General features: G+C 44.9%; 2 protein-coding genes across 9 annotated transcripts; both read right to left on the reverse strand.

The window, feature by feature from the left end:
* Window positions 1–703: 703 nt before the first annotated feature.
* LOC133964359 (uncharacterized) lies at window positions 704–4,470 on the reverse strand. Of its 2 annotated transcripts, XR_009923767.1 has the most exons (3): window positions 4,126–4,470; window positions 1,131–3,654; window positions 704–948 (listed from the first exon to the last, which is right to left on the reverse strand). XR_009923767.1 is itself a non-coding variant. In XM_062398387.1 (2 exons), the coding sequence occupies exon 2, from the start codon at window positions 3,638–3,640 to the stop codon at window positions 2,834–2,836; it is 807 nt and encodes a 268-aa protein (XP_062254371.1). In that variant the 5' UTR covers window positions 3,641–3,654; window positions 4,126–4,470; the 3' UTR covers window positions 704–2,833. The 2 variants fall into 2 exon arrangements, 1 of the variants encoding a protein (XP_062254371.1); XM_062398387.1 differs by having other exon boundaries at window positions 704–3,654.
* A 1,833-nt stretch (window positions 4,471–6,303) lies between these two features.
* On the reverse strand, window positions 6,304–17,608 carry l3mbtl1b (L3MBTL histone methyl-lysine binding protein 1b). 7 transcript variants are annotated; one of them, XM_062399084.1, is made up of 22 exons: window positions 17,478–17,608; window positions 15,883–16,018; window positions 15,184–15,379; window positions 14,862–15,060; window positions 14,286–14,415; window positions 14,064–14,115; window positions 13,473–13,567; window positions 13,275–13,379; window positions 13,021–13,156; window positions 12,808–12,899; window positions 12,567–12,718; window positions 11,711–11,814; window positions 11,287–11,372; window positions 11,070–11,180; window positions 10,860–10,974; window positions 10,571–10,673; window positions 9,342–9,536; window positions 9,088–9,189; window positions 8,917–8,981; window positions 8,631–8,803; window positions 8,337–8,399; window positions 6,304–7,801 (listed from the first exon to the last, which is right to left on the reverse strand). In XM_062399084.1, the coding sequence occupies exons 2-22, from the start codon at window positions 15,991–15,993 to the stop codon at window positions 7,673–7,675; spliced, it is 2,514 nt and encodes an 837-aa protein (XP_062255068.1). In that variant the 5' UTR covers window positions 15,994–16,018; window positions 17,478–17,608; the 3' UTR covers window positions 6,304–7,672. The 7 variants fall into 7 exon arrangements, with proteins under 7 accessions (XP_062255068.1, XP_062255069.1, XP_062255066.1 ...); XM_062399085.1 differs by lacking the exon at window positions 17,478–17,608 and adding an exon at window positions 17,374–17,464; XM_062399082.1 differs by lacking the exon at window positions 17,478–17,608 and adding an exon at window positions 17,214–17,300 and having other exon boundaries at window positions 11,738–11,814; window positions 14,862–15,033.
* Window positions 17,609–17,741: the final 133 nt, after the last annotated feature.

Consider the following 17,741-nt stretch of genomic DNA (forward strand, 5'->3'; position numbering starts at 1 on the left):
AATTCATTTAAACATTGGTTTTATTAATTTAACTTTGACTTCAAATAGATTTTAGGATTTTTTTCTATTCTTTTTAAGGGCTCTGATTTTATTGATGTTTTTTCAACGTTAGTGAGTGTGGATTTTCTTTTTCTCCGTGCCTGGGTCAGCTCACCAAGACAAGTTCCATTCAACTCTGTTCAAATTATGACAATAAAGGATTTTTTATTTGGATCTACAACAAATTGCACACTCATAAATATCAGTCTCCTCAACATAACATCATCACGTGTTCCTGGATCCGCCCCTGATCCGGATCCCCAGTTTCCCCGGACTCTTCCCTCCTCCAGGTTTCATGGTAATCCGTCTGGTAATTGCATTATCTCGCTAACAAACAAACACCAGCCAAAAAGCAACAGACGGGTTGAAACAGAACCTTCGGCAGTGGTAACAAACGGAATGCTGGTGCGCCATTACTTTTCTGACAGCCTTCACAGTGGAGAATGAAGTTGTTAAACTTGCTGCATTACACAATAAGCTGTTTGTTTTTCCATCATCCTCACTTATATGATTGGGGTGAATAGAGTAATCCAATGTGGTGAAAGCCGTCATATATCACAGTGGTCACAGCTTCTTCCACCGTGGAGCTCTATCATTTCAGCCGTCAACACAAACTGCAGCCGCCACCATGAGAGTGTTTCGAAACAAACTGGACATTAGAACCTTGATGAATGTCGGGTTTATTGCAGAACTCTGAGTGAGTGAAGACAAAATAAAATGACAGTAATCCAGGACATTATTTGCAGGTTAATCGATAATGAAAACATCAGCTTCAGCTCAACAATCCATCATCTTTCTGTCATCAGTGGCGGATCCCGGGGGTGGGACCAGGGGGGCACTGGCCCAAGCTGAAATCGGATTAACCCCTGTAGTACCCCTGTCCTGACAGTAGTCTTCTCCTTTTATAACCTAACAATTCAAACAATAAATGTGACAATGTGATTTAAAGAAAACAACATATTTCTAAGATTTTTTGAAGAACATAATGTGCTTGAACGAGGAGCAATTTTTTCCAATATATTCAGAGATGTGTGGCTTTGAATCAGAGCCATAGAGGAAAACGGTAAACAAGGAATGACTTCAGTAGGCACCTTTCTGAATCAGGACTTTTGCATTGACGATGGACCTATAATTGCCCCCTCTGGGTAAATTGTGGCCCCTTTATGGCCCCTTAAGTCGAAGGAATCCTCGATCCACCACTGCTTCCCATGATGTCACACTGAGGACTGCTGTGTGTGTGTGTGAGCGAGGCTGAGGAGGGAGCTGCTCCTCCGAGCGATGAGAGCAGAGGACTCTGCTCACGGCTCGTTGCAGGATTCACAAACGTCTCTCCGAATCATCCCGGCCACTGAAAAATACAAAACACCGCCCCTACAGAAAACCCTCCACCGACTGAGTGTGTGTGTATGTGTGTGTGTGTGTGTGTGTGTGTGTGTGTGTGTGTGTGTGTGTGTGTGAGGGGTGATGTTTTTAGTCAGCAAAATGTGTGGCTGCAAATGACTGTACACTTCAGTCTCGCTCGTCATCTGGATGGCAGGATCCCAGCATGGGCCCGAACAACAAGGAAATACTCTGCAGTCCTGAAGCACCTATAAAAACCTTCACACCGATCCCCGGTGTAATTAGAGGCTGCAGGAGAAAATGCTGGTGATAATTAAAATCCTGAAACCCTAAAACCCTGCGTACTCCTCCGACTGTTCAACCACGCTCATTTGGCTTAACTTTCCCTGATAACATTTTTCACTCTGCATTGTTTTTGTGCCCTATTTTCTTTTATTTTTGCAGGGGGGGGGGACTGCAGCAGGAGGATTGAGGAGGATTTGAATAACGCGTAGGAAAGCGGTGGTGATGAAGAGAGAGGAGATGAAAGGTCGTGATGGTGGGAGAGAGGACAGCTTCTCTCCGTTGCTCTGCGTCAGGAATAACTCGTCCCAGCCTCAACAGATTTTTGCTCTTTTCTTTTTCTCTCTCTCCAAACTCTTGAAGATTTCGCCTCGCCACGCTCGAGGGAACTGAGCAGCTGAGCGGTGGGAATCGCAAAAACGTTTTGAATTACTGTAAAACCAAAAACTAGAAGTGGAGTCCACACTTGCACAACGCAGCAGCGGGTATTTATAGCGGGGCTGTAGGTGGGGAGTGAGAGGAGTGTGGCCTCTGTGTGTGTGTGTGTGTGTGTGTGTGTGTGTGTGTGTGTGCTTCTCTTGTTTATACCGAGACACAATTTTCTCAGATAAAGAACAGATTACAGTGTGTGTGAGATTAGATAAAGACTCATTTGAGCCCTAATCTAGCTCATCCTCTTCAGTGAACCTCTTAAGCAGAGAAATGTAGATGCTTTTGTGTGTGTATGTGTGAGTGTGAGTGTTTGTGTGAGTGTGAGTGTTTGTGTGAGAGAGAGGGAATGAGGGAAAGCCTAAAGTTGAGTGTGGCACCCAAATAACTTTTCAGCAAACCTCCTTGCGTCCAAATATGGTCAGGAAAGCAGTGGCTTTAAGGATTCTTGGGCACGGGAGCGATCAAAGTCGTACAAGATGCTGAGTTGACATCAAACAGCGTAGCTCCAATCTTTTAAATGCGAGTGAGTCAGGGAACGAAGTGGGGTAAAAAAAACTAAAACCCTCCCAGACAGTGACTCAGAGCCTCAGTGCCCCTCCGAGGGACTAAAACGTACAAGCTCACGCTTCGTGAGTTCGTTGAGGAATGCATAGTCTGCGTATGCACATGAAAACTTCAGAATGCGTCTCGTCATGCATGTTTCATGAGACAGCAGAAGCTGGGGGGGGGGGGGGGGGGTTCAGTGTTGATGCGGCAGAGGAGAGTCTGTCCGTATGTTGAAGTGGATCTCACTGGAGTTGCAGGAGTCCGAGCAGACGGCGGAGTGGGAGATGGACAGGCAGGGGGAGGGTGGGTGAGGAGTCGGTTCCTGGTGGTGCAGGACTCGGGCCAGTAGGGTTGAACCTCCCTCCTCCTTCTCCTCCTCCTCTATGTCCACCTTCTCCTTACCTCCACCTCCTGCATTCAGAGACGGTGTGCTGCTGCTGATGGTGTGTCTGTTGGTGCGAGGCAGATCAGGAGGAAGAGGAGGCCCCCAGCTGTGGTTTGAGAGTGGGAGTGTGTGGGCTGGAGAGGCCCAGGATCCCTGCTCTGTGCCTTTACACTCCCACTGCTCCTGGCAGCCGAAGCTGGGCTGCTCCTGCGAGTCCTCCCAGCTGTTCCTCCCCTTCAGGTCCTCCAGGTCTTCAGACGTCTCGTATTTGAGGACTTCCTGGTCCCGGTTCTCGTACAGCAGCGTGGCAGCACAGATGAAGATGAACAGGCCCACCCCCATGACCACGGGCCCCGTCAGCTTCATCCTCTCGGCGTGGGTGCTGCCACGGCCTCCCACGGGCTTCGGCTCGGCGGACACATAGCCCGCCACCGCCACGCTCATGCCCACCACGACCACCACTACGCCCAGGAGAAGCCACACGCCGGGGGCAGAGCGCAGGGGCAGCTTGGTCTGGAAGGCCTTGCCTATCCTCAGGTGCCTGTGGCATGCTGGGAGGCAGGCAGGTGAGGAGAGGGAGGAGGCGGTGCTGCAGACGGGACTGGCTGCAGTCATCCTCTGGCTTCACACTGAAGAAGAGAGGAAGAAGAGCACAGGGGGTGTTACGGAGGAGATAGTTCACTCTGCTTTGCACACAACAGGAAATAGCTGCTTTAATAAGACATGTGGCCGAGTTAATGAGATGCCAGCCCCCCCTCGGCCCCTGCAGCCCCCCTCCTCTGAACTGCTCCTGAACCTCTCATGTCTCCATCAGTGGAATCGAACAGGACAGGACCCTGTCCCTTCACTTCACTGTCACACTGCAGTCTTTTAAAGGGGAGAGAATAAAAGGAGTCACGTTGGAACAATAACTGCCCCAACTCCACTCACTGTTTGATTCCCTCCTCCGACACACCGGCTGATCCAACAGCCACATTTCACATGCGCTTTTACGCATGAATCTTTAATGCGGCTCCTCTTTAAATTCATGGCTTGACTCACTGCAGATCAGTGTCGTGCTGTGTGAACGCGGCCAGTGAGCGATCGCGTCGGGTACTTGCCTTGTTGTGGACGTGAATCCGGAGCAGAAACTGGATCCTCGGCATCATCGGGATAAATCAGGCAGAGTTGCGTTTTTCCTCCCACTCCGCCGTGTGCGTCTTTTTCCTCTTCTCCTTCTTCTTCTGCTTCTTCTTCTTCTTCTCCAGCACTTTGATGCTTACATCCACACTTCTTCTCTCACCTCGTTCCTCCTCGGATGAAGACGCTTCTCTTCTTCTTCCTCGTCTTTTCAGTGCGGCTGCTGCTGCTGAAGTGACGCTTTTATAGTAAATAACAGTCTCAGTAAAAAAAAGTGGTGCAAAGCTGCTCTGCCTCTGTTTCCTCACTGCCTGAGCGCCTGTGCAGCCCCGTGTGTGTGAGTGTGTGTCTGTCTTTGTGTGTGTGTGTTTGTGTGTGTATGTGATGGTGTGTGTGTGTGTGGTGGAGGAGGGGTCGTGGGAATCTGTGGCTGCTCCAGGCCAGTCCCACGGTGAGCTCTGTTATTCTGAGTGATCATCAACCATCGAGTGTTTTTTCAGAGGAGTGCATCCAGAGGAGCCTGTAGGAAACGATCAAGTCAAATAGCAGTGAGTCATACTGCTGACTTAAAGGACCCCACTTGTAGGAGCCCTGTAGAATGCAGGACACCATTAGACCAATGGGTCCCTAGGTGTCCTTGTTGAGTGGTGGGTCATTTGTCTTACCAGGCAGGAGCAGGAGTTTTGGACATGCTGGTGTACTGGTGAAATGTTTGGCTGAGTAGAAATACACTTTATACTCACACGCTGGTTGTGGATTCTTGGCTTTTAATGCTGCATCCTGTTGCCTATGAACCAGGTGTAGTGAACACATGGCCTGGTCATTGTACAGGAAGTTGCATTCTGTTGGACACGGGCCACATGTGGCCCACACAGCACACTGGCGTGTGGGTGTGCTTTCACAATTTTTTCCCATTTGGGTCATGGGTGTAACAGCGACCCAGTTGCATGTTTTTTACAGTCAACAGGGGCCACAACCTCAGAGCTTTTCAGTTTAAAGGTATTTACTATAAAGCTCTATGCTCAGGTGTCCTGATGTTTCCCATATCTGATCCAAACCTAACTTCATGTTACAGTATTTCTGAGATAAAAAATTCAATGTTTAATTTCAAAGGTTTAAGAAATTGAAAGTGAAAATACATATTTTTTTTCTGAATCTTGTTTAAGTTTTGTGACTGAAATCATAATATCTCTATAATCTCGAGCCGTGGATTTGACAGTGAAGTAAATAAATGTCTATGAGCACACAGGTGAAGAAACTGCCCTCAATCATTCATTAGATTTCTGTAAAGTAAATGTTATCTTGGTCTTTAGTCGTGAAGTGAAATCCAAGAGCAGACTGATTTGAAACGTGTACAGTGAATTACATCATGATCAGTCTGGTGTGAGCTTCAGGTCACTGTGATTGATTCCCCAACCCATCCAGAGATTCTGAACCTAATGTGAATGAAATTAACTGGTGGCAATGGAACCACATTTTGATAAATACAGCAAATTTGGTTTTCATTATGATTATTAACTCCACCCAGGAGGTCATGATTTCCCCACTGTTTGTTTTTTGTTTTTAGGATTACACAAAAACTACAGAACAGATTTTCACAAAATTAGAGGGAGGGGACATGAGACTAAAGGGACCATAACTTTTATCAGTTTCATTAACATTGTGAGATGAGGCATTTCCAGAGAACAATTCATGGTTCTTAATGAAAAGAAAACCAGGCACATTAAAGGAGGTGATATCTATAAGATGTTTAAATGAATGCGGCTTGATTGGTTGAGTTTGAAGTTGCAAGTTGTTTTGTCCAACTATCAGTGTTGGAAGAAAAACTGAAATACAGGATAAACGTATCAGTCAGCCTAAAAAGATTCCTCCTGCATTAGAGCTCAAGTCACTTGCACCACAGAAGGAATCTCTATTTGCCCAAACAGTCCATGATACTGTTAAAAGCTCTAGAAAAGTGCACAAACCTTAAATTGTGACTGTTTGTCAAACTACTTGTACCTCAAAAATGTACTAAGTGGAGTACTTAAGTATATGTGTTTTCCACCTCTTTAACTCCAAAATGCACAGATAAAGACCACAATTGGAGATAATCTGTCTGTGTGTGTTTCTGCGTGTGGGTGTATGTGTGCTGACTGAGGTCAGTTGAGGACAGCAGGCAGTGTGCATCTCATTTATTTTCATCCATTCACACATTCCGTCAAAGAGCCACATCTCCCTCCAGAGCAGCCAGCGTACCATTACCCCTTAAATTAGAATACATAAATAAAAGCTGTTTGCATATAAACAGTTGCTGATGTACACATTCCAACTGGCTGAAGTGCACGCTCATTTACAAAGACACCGGCAATGCTTTCCTTTTCTTTCTGTTTTTGTCTTCGCAAAATCTATGCAGGAATCCAGGCTTGTGTTTTCAGTCCACTGTCACAATGTCCTTCCCTGGAGACAGATGTCAAGGTTTTGCATAACCAAGCAGGAGTAAACTCTTGAACGAAGCAGAGACGGTCCGTTTTGTAGCGATATACTTTTTACAACGTGAATGAAAAGAGGTTATTTGAACCAAACAAAATGATCGTTATCAACAAAACAACTTATAGATGTGTTGTTTTTTTAAACATTCAGTTTCATGTGCCATTTCCAAAATTAAAACAGACAAACAAACACAGGCTGGTTCATTGTTTCACTCCACAGCAACAAACTGCAAGTTTCCTTGAATTAACAATTAGCCCTTAGCCCTGCTCGTCACAACAGAGAAGCAACACACACACAGGCTGCTGGGAAATTACATCCTCGTTTTCTCAAACACACACACACACACACACACACACACATGCACACTAATTTGATACCCCCCTCCCATTCAACCATAGCTTCAGCCAACTCCAAATTAACCCAACTCTCTTGCCTCTGGGCCTGTGGAGTGGCTCACTTTCTCCATCTAGAGGAGAAAGGCTGAACTACATAGTGCTTCTGCTCCACTGGGTTTCACATTGAAAAACCTCGACGCCCCACGATTGTATTTTGCAGCTTTAAAAAAAAAAAGAAAGAAACACACGCATTACGGTTGCTATGTAAAAAGCAACAAACCACAAACACGCTTGTTCAATCTGCTCCGAGCTCAAGCACCATTTCAATACCTTTCAAATAAAACAAGAAATGCAACAGAATGGAGACACTAAATCCAAGTCATTATCTGTACAATATTAAGAAGCCTTAAAGGTGCTGTAGTTTTTTTTTGTATATGATTTGGTAGGTAAACAAACACAATATAAGTGGACTCCTCATGGTGTCTTCCCTCAGGGTCGACCGGTGCCCCTTGCAGAGAGACGAGATGGGCGGGGGGGGGGGGGGGGGGGGGGGGGGGTTAGATGGACGTTTTTCAAGATCATGGCTTTCTTTTCTTTTCTGTAGCTGCATCAATGCAGCAATCGTGAAATCAATCTCAAATCTCTTCAGCCGAGTGTTTGTTGAGGAGACTGGAGCTGAGGAACCTGGAAATGAGGAAGCGATTCCTCACAGAGCCAGGTCTCACTCTTCGTCTGCGTTCTTCAACATGAGGATGGAGTTGTAGATCTTCAGGGCGGGTCCTAACTTGATTGACAGGATCTTGACAATGTCCGCTTGGGTGAGTAGCAAGAAAGCCTCGCCATCTATTTGCTAAGGGCACAAAATAAAGATTCAATTTCATTTCACTCTTTTTTTAGACCAATCTTCTTTCAACTGAAGTGGCTGATTCCTATTCTTTATCTTCATCACACATTGCCACAACAGTTAATCTATTATTTACACATCCAGTGGTTGCAAGGCAACACACAGCTACTTATTGGATTTGCTGAGTTGTGCTCATTAACCTTCATCAGCCAGTGACAAACACTGTCGGCCCCCTTTCGATAAAACATAGTTGCACACTAATGATTCTTAATAATCATACGAAAACATGTTGAAAATAAATTAAGATAGCATGGGATTGCATGGGGGTATAACATACCTTTTACAATTCTTTGGCATTACTGAAAAACTTGAACCATTGAAATTATCATGTGGGCGGGATTTTTTACATTGTTTATTAGCATTCAAACTATAAAAGATATGAATCCAAATCTACAATATAAACAAATATTTAAGTATTATTTCTCATAGTGTTTGTCAGTAGATTGAGTTTCTATATGTTCTATCTGTATGAAGTTCTCACCTCTGTTTTAAAAGTAGCAGCATGTTCTTTACATCCAGGGAGTCCTTTGACAAAACTGGCCACCTGATCAACAAAAAGAGACAAAATGTTACAATCAAGCAGCCAAACACATGATATTTTATTCAATACGTGTTTATCTACTATCTTAAGTGGCTAACATGAATCTCGGGGTGACAGTTAATTCATTTTGTTTCTCTGAACAACTCGAGGCCTTCATGTTTATTCGGGGAACAAGGACATCGTCTGCTTTTCATGTGTTGACACTGTGTGTGTGAGTGAGTGAGCACGTCTGACCTCCTCGGCGCTCCAAGTGGCCACTCTCTTGGCAGTCAGCCCCAGGACCTCGGGCAGCAGCTGGCAGTGTTTGTCCCAGCAGAGAGCCACCCGGTGAGGGGGGGAGGCAGAGAGGCCGGGGGAGAACACAGACTCGTGGAGGGCCTGCTGGAGAGAGATGGCATCTGGGGAGGCTGAGGAGGAGGAGGAGGAGGAGGAGGAGGAGACAGCAGTCAGTGGGGATGAGGGGGTGATTTACTTTTTGTCATCTCATTTTACATAAATTCACACACACACTAACACACACCTTTACTGTCGCTGACCTCCTCTTTAACATAGTGCATTTTCAGGTATTTAGGAACTGGTGCAGTCCTGAGGAAGACAACAATGTACAGTAAGTTAAATGTTGAGGCACGGGAACATCCTCTGTACTGAGCTGCAGCGGCACGGTTTGGTGCGATGGCGTCACAACTCCCACCGTTTAGGTCTCGTTCCATTGTGGCTCTGGTCGCTGGCTCCACCCGGTGGCTCAGGCTGGTTGCTGCGCCCCACACGCTCAGCTTCCACTGTCCCAGGTTTCCTAGCAACACAGATTACCCACATCTCAAGAGCCGACCACTGGATAGAATTGCATTCAACACACTGATTGGAGAGCTCCTGAGAGTGTAAGTGTTTTTCACAGTGTGTTTGTGCGGTGTAGAGTGTCGTCCTTGTGCGTGTTAAGCGGCAGACCTGCTCTGGGAGTCCTCAGCTCCTTCGGGCGGCTCAGGCGTACAGGAGGTCTGCGTCGTAGTGTTGGGCTGAAGATCGGGGCGTCGCCCGCGAGGATGAGGTCCACTGAGGGCGAGGGGTCGCTCTCCGCTGAGACGGTCTGGCAGCAGGCCCTCCTTGTTCATATTCATCTCAGAATAGGGACAGCTCACCTGGCTGCACACACACACACACACACACACAAGGACACACAAACTTTACCCAGGCCCATCACTGCCAGAAACACTCATTATATAACTGTGAATGAGATCATTAAACAAGTTACAACAATTAGGAGGGAATTGCAGCTAAAAAGATCACCTTAAAGGCTCGAAACACCCACACACACAAACACAAGCAACACATTTATGCTGGCGGCAACCCACACAAACACAATCGACATTTATGATCACTGAACCCATTTCTTCTACTCCTGCACTAACTGAAAGCACAGAATCCAAACAAAGATAAAATGTGAATTCATGAGATTTTACCAATGAGAAATAACTCATTGAGCAGCACGAGAGAAATATTGATAAGATTTTTTTTGAATTCAAATTAAATGTAGAAGATATGGATTTTAGAGTCAACACTAGAGCATTTAAATAGAATGTATTATCAGAGTAAGAAAAGAAGTAAACATGTTTTGTCAAACAGAGACAATTTCTGTTCACAAGAGCGTTTTGGCTCTGTATTTGTTTTAATCCAATCCTATCCAAATGCATGTCACATGACCAATCATACACTGGACAGGTGCATGCCTGTATAAACAGGAAGACATTCACGTAGCGACAGACATGGGAATTCACACATATTACTCTAGTAAGAGCTTGCATCTTATCAATGTTAGCAGTTGTAGGATTGCAAATGCAGAATTTAACTTCACTGCATCTGATAGCGAAGACAACAAGATCAGCAACACTTGAAATTGATTGTCAATGTTGCGTTCTACACTGTTATGAGGACAGTTATTTACTGCTAGAATGGAATCATATGATAGGAGCACGACGAATCGCAGAAGAACCCAATCAGCAAGTTTGTTTCCGTCCGTCCACACCAAACAATGACCCGAAGTTTTTGGCGATCAAGCGAAATTTCCAAACTTCGCTATTAGTAATAGTATCTATCTGCAGCAGAGTTGACACATTTTCAAAAGAGGACATATGTGGATTTCTCCTGTGAAATCATAAAACTGAGTCTGTACTACTAACGTGTAGTGGGTCCCATAGCGAGGTCCTCTGATGTGGCCAACCCCGTTGCATCCTGGGGTAGGACATCCTTGTCCTGGGGCAGTCAACATATTATCATTGGAGCCTGAAATAAACACACACACACACACACACAAGGATTTTGGATTCATTACATAAGTTAAATGAAGGAAGAGGCGAACTCTTTTGACTGCTAACTGCTGACTCATCTGTTGAAATTACAATTTTACGACTCCTCTGATTGAATAGCAGGCAGAGCAGAAGAGACAGGCAGAGTTTCAGTGTGTCTCACCATTCGGGTACTGTAGTGGGTGTCCTGTTTTCTGACACCACCCTACAGGGTGCAGATCGGGGCAGTCCGTCTCCACCCAGTAGTCGTACTCTGAACTCCAGCCATCAAAATGAATCTAGATGAGCAAAGGGGGAGTGGACAGAAAATTAGACATAAGCTGAACACAGAGTGGAAACCAAAGAGCATCTTGATGAGGAGAAGATGTCGCACCTTCAGTCGATGGTCCTCTGTGTCGACTATCGTTGAAACACGGATGAGCATTGGATTCCTCTTATCGACAGCTTCCACTTTCATCCCGAACTGGATGCCATGAGGAGGTCGCTGCAAATACAGAGCATCATAATAAAAACACAGGCTGCTACTGTACATATAGGTACATATAGGAATATACATCTTCCGTTTGTGTATTTGTGCTTATAAATTGTACCGGTTTGAAAGCCCGAGCAGGAGCCGCCTGTGATCCCGTCTCTTCCAGGTACTTCTCCCATGAAAAACTCTTAGGTTGTTTATATTCTAAGAAAGTGAAATACAATCTCATTAGATCCATCAGTCACTGACCAGAGACCAACATTTACACGGACACCATTATAGTATTACAGATCAAAACGAGACTAGCTTTGCATCTGCAAGAAATGACAGCAGCATGCATTTCACCATTCAGGCAATTTAAAATTACCCTGAATATTTAATATTAAAAAGAGTTGACTCATTCATTCTAACAGTGGTAAATCAATATACCAGAAAAGTGTTAAATAATTTCAGCTTTATTAGTAGAGTCAAACCGTTAATTAGCTAAAGTTAGATCCTATATTAGTCCGGCCCTACAATATATGAAAGTAGATTATACTGACCCACATGTGTCTTGGTCTGTGTCTTACCAGCTGGGGTGGTCAGAGTTAGCTGGGCCTCTTCACAGTACCCAACAGGATGGATGTACGGACTGCTCGCATCGCACCTTAACACATCACAACACGCAGGTGAACATACAGATACAACCTGTATCTGGTGATGTGGATCTGATCCATTTGCAAACTTATTAAACCACATAGCATTCATTTTGTGAACCTTTTCATGTGCACACTACATTAGCATCGTTCAGGAGCTATGTAGACGGACAACAGTCCAGGAAAAGGGCTCTGGACTTTCTCCTGAGTTTGCATTTTACGTTTGAAGAATGCAGCAGGACCCTCTCTAGTCAGACATTTCACAACAGAAAAAAAAAGTTTGAGAGACGGTTGGACGAGAAGACAGGATGTAACGAATCAATTCCAATGCAGAGATCACATGTTTTTGTTTGCAGCACATCAACATCGGCCCTTTTCACCAAAAGCTCTTGAGTCTCGCTGTCTTTCCAAGTTGACATCTTTGTTGGAGTCGTCTATTTGAATGGCTTCTCTTCTTCATAGTTTTCCAATTTTGCGTCCGTCACTCGTTGTGAATCTTGGTGGTGGTGACTAATTTCACACATGTTCATTTGGACATTCTCCAAGAGAAGTCTCCTGAAATAGTCTGGAGTCACTGACTCGACCATTTGTGTTAACGCATTCAGCCCCTTCAAATAATTTCAGGAGATTATCTGGGGTTCAGTGCCTCCCTGAAAGCAGCTCTAATTATTTCACTTGATTTCAATCTACAGCAGAGCCCTAGGTGGACTAGCGAATATCTCTGGATCATCCCTGTTTTTTCAGTGTCAAGCCAGGCTCTCACCAGTAATCATAGGTGTCATCCCAGTTGTCAAAATGAATGAGCAAGCGGTTGTCGACCACAGCAGCGATGGTTGCTACACAGATCAACGAGGGATTCTTCCTGTCAATCGCCTCCAGCTTCATCCCGGCTCTGAATCCAGACGGAGTCACAGACTGCAAAGGAAAATACATTTTAAACTCGAATTTAGTCTGTGAATACACAAAGCTGTCCGGTGGTGTCAGAGAGTGTGGTCAATGCTCACTGTGTTGAGGCTCTTGAAAAGGTGTTTTGGGGCCAGTTGTCCTCTGCAGTTCTTCACATACATGCTCCAACTAAACTCTCCATCCTTACAACCTACAACACAAACTGTGTCTTAACGTTTGCAAATACTATTTATAAAAATGTTACATTCCACTTTTTTGTTCATTTGTGAGACTGTGAAAAGGCAGTATGTTGTGAGCATTTTTGTGTCTACCTTTCGGCAACAGCAACTTGTGTCCGTTCTTCTCACACCAGCCCGCTGGTTTCATATCCCACGAGTCAGCGTTGGCCCAGAAGTCATAGCATTCTGGGTAGCCATCAAAGTGAAGCCTTACCCTGTATCCTTGGATCTGAGAGGGAAAGAGACACTCGAATAAACGACTGTGACATTCAAAATTATGAACAAATGTAAAGAAATTCCCAATATTCGGCTAAACCGAAAGCCATAAATCACGTTAGCACTCATACCTCTGCAACAGTGAGCACACAGAACAAAGATGGGTGTGACGGGTCCAGTCCCTCAAGCTTCATCCCCACCTTAAAACTGTTCCTGCTTTGAGGAAACGACTGATGCTGCAAGAGATACATCACAGCACAATTCAGTTCAACAGACACCGGTAAAACCAAAAACATCATCTAGTCAATCTAAAAATAACGGGACTATACCTCTTTGAATAGTTTAACAGGAGCAGCGACGGCCTTCTCCTCTTCAATGTAAGCAGGCCAGCTCCAAGCACGCTTCTTAGTGGGAGGGGCGGTCCCTTCAGGGGCATGAAAAACATTATTGGATACACAATAAAACTCCCCATTCAGTTTAAAGGATCAGCCCAGTTTAAATGGCAGTAAATTTCACCATAGAATCTGTATGATATATGTATACGTAATGGTATAACTATGAATTTCATGTAGATAAGAAAATGCACAAAATATAAAGAGATAGAACTTAAGTATATATCAGTCCTAATTCCTTCTTGTCAACTGTTAAATTTACAGACAAAAGGTTCAATTGAAGCTAAGACATTTTAAATTCCAAACAGAAAACAAATATTAAAAAATAAAAGCTACTGGTGATACATAAGAGGAAACTCTTCGAATTTGACTTAATTTATCACCAGAAAAACGTTGCAACGTTTTGAAAACTTAATTTGAGGAATAGTGCTTTACATCGACCATTTACAGCCTTGAATTTATATTTTAATAGGATGTAGAGACCTGGAGACGAGAAAAACATTTTCTCCAGCCAGTAGTCTAACATACCCAGTTTTGCAATTTTGGAGCCTCTCCTGCCTTTGGGAATCTTGGCTTTTTCCTACAAAAGAGAAATGACAGAACCATCAATGTTTTTTCTCAGGGCTCCTGTGTGTTCTCTTAACTCTTCAGGGAAACAATTGAAAATGTACAAAAGATTATATTTTAATTTGCCAGTAGTTATGGAAGAAAACAATACTAGTAACAAATGCTGAGAAGTATGCTCCTGACCTCTGGTTCCTCTTGGTTGTCCTCCTCTTCGTCACCGGAGTCCATGTAGATCTTCCTCTTTTTGCGCACACGTTTACCGAGCCTCTCACCTTCAACTGTCTGACTCTCCCGTGCTTCCCCTGGAGATGATCTTAATAAATAAAGGAAGAAATATTTGACCCGAGAGAAAATAACAAACCAACTTTTTCTGTAGAACCACAAGGAGGAGGTGGAGCAGACGTTTTCAAAGTGGGAGGCAGGCCTCCCCAGGTTCTCCTCCGAACAGCTGCAGTATATGGGACACTCAAGTGAATGGAGATACGAAAATTATATTAACTATAAAAGAGGAGATTATGTAAAACTGCCTAAATCTGTGATGTAATTTAATTAAGGGATGGTTCAGAGATTCAATTCAGGATATTTGTATTGTTTTATTTCCCTGAATCAAATCTTATTCCTGAGTGAAATTGAGTGAAGCTAAGCAAGTGAACTACAATGTGGTGGGAGGGCCCTTTTTTAAGTTTTGTCCGAGGGGTGGCCCACAGACTCACATTTTGAAAACCTGTGCATTAGAGTAAACAAGGTATGTGAGTTCACCTGCCGCTGGAAGGCTGTGCACAAATGGAGCTACAGAACCTTCCCTGAAAGAGGGCATCCCGAGAAACACGACCGCCACAGGCCCGGCACCTTGACAGCTCCCCATTTGGGCCCATGTTAGCACTGGAGCCAACTTCAACACTGGGACCATCCTCCACACTGGGGCCTTCCGCTAGGGACAGAAGCACAGGACCAGAAGCTGATGATAGGGAACACAAAAAATAGGTCTTTATCATAAAAAATATGGAGTAGATCATTAAAGAGAATACTGCAACTCTGTAAAAAAACACTGATAAAAGGGGTTAAACAGGTGCTGTCGTACCTTTAGCTTGAGATGATCCTGGCTGACCCTGATTGGCTGGAACTTTGGCTTTGCTGGTCTGTGATTGGCCCTCTGGTGGAGGGGTGGGCGTGTGAGTCGGAGCTGGGTCCAAGGTTTCCCGTTTAGGCACTGCCTCTCGCCCTTTGACCTCTGGGTCTGTGACAATCTCAAGAGTCCCAAACTCCGTCATGCGGAACTGAAAGGCACAAAGAAAAGAAAAGCAGATATGTTTATCAGCGTAGCTACAAGGACATTGTTAAGCCGAGATGGTAATTTCTTTCAGCTTTTCTCCAAATGACAACCAAAGCAATCGTCACACTCCCTAACATCGGCATTTGTCCTTATTCTTTTTTTAAACAATTTGTTTTTGTCTATGATACTTGCAGATGTGGTCTTTGTTTCAAGTAAGAAATAATTGATCTACTGCATTCTCTGTCTAGAAGGAAGAGATTTTAATACCACAACCTTCACTCAGGAAAAAATTACTTACTGTGAACAGAGACATCTCATTTTTTTATGTGATATAATTTTATTGTCCAAATCACCCAGCCCTTGTTTCAAGCAAGATGTTCTCCCTTCACATGGAAACACTTAAAACCACAAAGACAAATCTGTGTGTAATCAGTGAAATTTACACAAACAATTAAACAGTGAATGACGAATTCTGGACATGAACACAAACACATGTCTCTCATGTACCCTGATGTCACTTCCTGGGAGAGTGGCGATACCGTCCTTCCAGTCCAGAGCACCCATCATGTCGAACTCCGAACCCTGGGGGGGTCCATCGCTGGGTGGAGTGTCGGTCATTCCCACTCCTCTAATAACCCCTGACCTGCACCAACAGAAAAGCCAGGTTTAAAAACACTGTCATACATCAACCTTATACATTACAGATGTGCAAAATATACAAAAATGATGGATGAGACAGCGTCAGGGGGCCAGATCTAATCACGCCTTTGTTTTTTGTCCGTTTGGTCTGTATCTCTTGTGTTGCCTGTGTGTGATCATCATGATACCTGCGTTGAGCTCCACACACACAAACAGTGTCTACCTGCACTTGTGCACAGCACTGCGCAGCATCACCGCTAGATGGCGACTGTGCACCGGCTCGCAGGAGACACCATGCACTTCGATTTCAGACAAAACAGTCAATAATAATAATGTTTTGCTGGTCAACACGCGGGCGGATACGCGCACAACCGGCCTCGTTAGACCGAACCTCCACCCCGATCACTGTCAGAGGCGAGAAGAGACGCCTCAACTTTAAGTTAACCACACAAGTTCATCTTTTTCTTGTTTTATCAGTATCTCCTCAAATCCGCCGTTCGCCTGGTAACAAACAAACGACGCGATCGCTTGTTTATCACATTTGAGGAGAACACTGTTTGCTGCGCCGAGCGGCCAAACTTCAACACGTTTTAATCCGACTAATATTGCGATATAACGTTTTAGTGTTGACGCAGGATCAACAATGAATTAAGGGATGCTTCGGGGCTTGCACCGCGGCCATAACCATGTGCAAAGTAAACAACAGGCCGGGCCACTGCGACTGGGGGAAGTTTGACTCCGCTCCTCGCAGCCCAGTTTTATTCTGCCCATAAATAAAGTGTATTCAAGAGCGCCCATGATTAGCATTCGTCTTATACAAAATGGCGGAGCATAGGAAGAGGCCACCAACACGTTTAAACTATGTAAATTACTCAAGTTACCCATTTAAACAAACCGCGCGGAGCCGCTACGCGTCGAACAGGAGCCGATGTTTGCGGTGTAATTTCCCGACTTGGTGTTTTCCTTCGCTCCGGCGATTTTCTTCACTTTCCCCTTGTCACGGAATGTCAGCCCAGGTTGCTAGCTACCGCTGACATGAAGCTAGCAGGCAGCTAGCTCCACTCCGCCCAGCTGAACGTACGGAGGGGGGTTAGCTCCGCGGCTAGCCTCCGTAGCATTGTGACTGGATGCAGCCAGCTAGGGACAATATGTAATAAATAAGTTTCCCCGGATAATAACAGCAGGAAAACGCATTTTACCTCACGCGAATATTTCCCTCAGCAACACGAACCCTCGCAACAACACGACGCTCCTGTCTCCATTGTTGCTTCATTTAATTTCTTCAATAGAAACTTGGGGGAGAAAAAACGATTTATTCTCTCCGTTTTAAATCACAGAGGGAAATAAATGTGAACTGACCCCGCGGAGGAGCACGAATGTCGGCTTTTCAAATGTCCTCTCGGCTCGTGGGAATAAAATGTGTTAAGCTGCGGTGTTGTTTAAAAAAAAAATGTGGAACTCACCTCGTTTCTGTTTTAACTCTTATTTAGAGCAGCGGAGGACGGATGTGCGCATGCGTGCAAGATGCGCTGCCTGACAACTTTGGGGCTCGGAAAAGTTCTGTATCTGGGCTCGATCCCAGGCGCGTGAGCAGCCGCGACACGGCCCCCGAATAAAAAAACTAAAAGTCACTTCGCATGCCGATACAACCGGGACTCACACCCGGGCTCATGTTTCACCCGGTGCACGCACAAGTCTCCCCTCCTCCCCTGTTAAGAAGTGTGTGT

This window comes from Platichthys flesus, chromosome 11, assembly GCF_949316205.1.
Source record: "Platichthys flesus chromosome 11, fPlaFle2.1, whole genome shotgun sequence".
NCBI lineage: Eukaryota > Metazoa > Chordata > Actinopteri > Pleuronectiformes > Pleuronectidae > Platichthys > Platichthys flesus.

What these genes read in the sequence shown, in the direction of transcription:
- LOC133964359 (XM_062398387.1), bottom strand. Translation starts at nt 3,640, where the DNA reads ATGACTGCAGCCAGTCCCGTCTGCAGCACCGCCTCCTCCCTCTCCTCA.
- l3mbtl1b (XM_062399079.1), bottom strand. Translation starts at nt 17,287, where the DNA reads ATGAAGCAACAATGGAGACAGGAGCGTCGTGTTGTTGCGAGGGTTCGT. An exon ending in GATGACACCTATGATTACTG is followed by an intron (nt 11,815 to 12,566) that starts GTGAGAGCCTGG and finishes TGATGTGTTAAG; the next exon opens with GTGCGATGCGAGCAGTCCGT. An exon ending in GCTGAGGACTCCCAGAGCAG is followed by an intron (nt 9,190 to 9,341) that starts GTCTGCCGCTTA and finishes CTGTGTTGCTAG; the next exon opens with GAAACCTGGGACAGTGGAAG.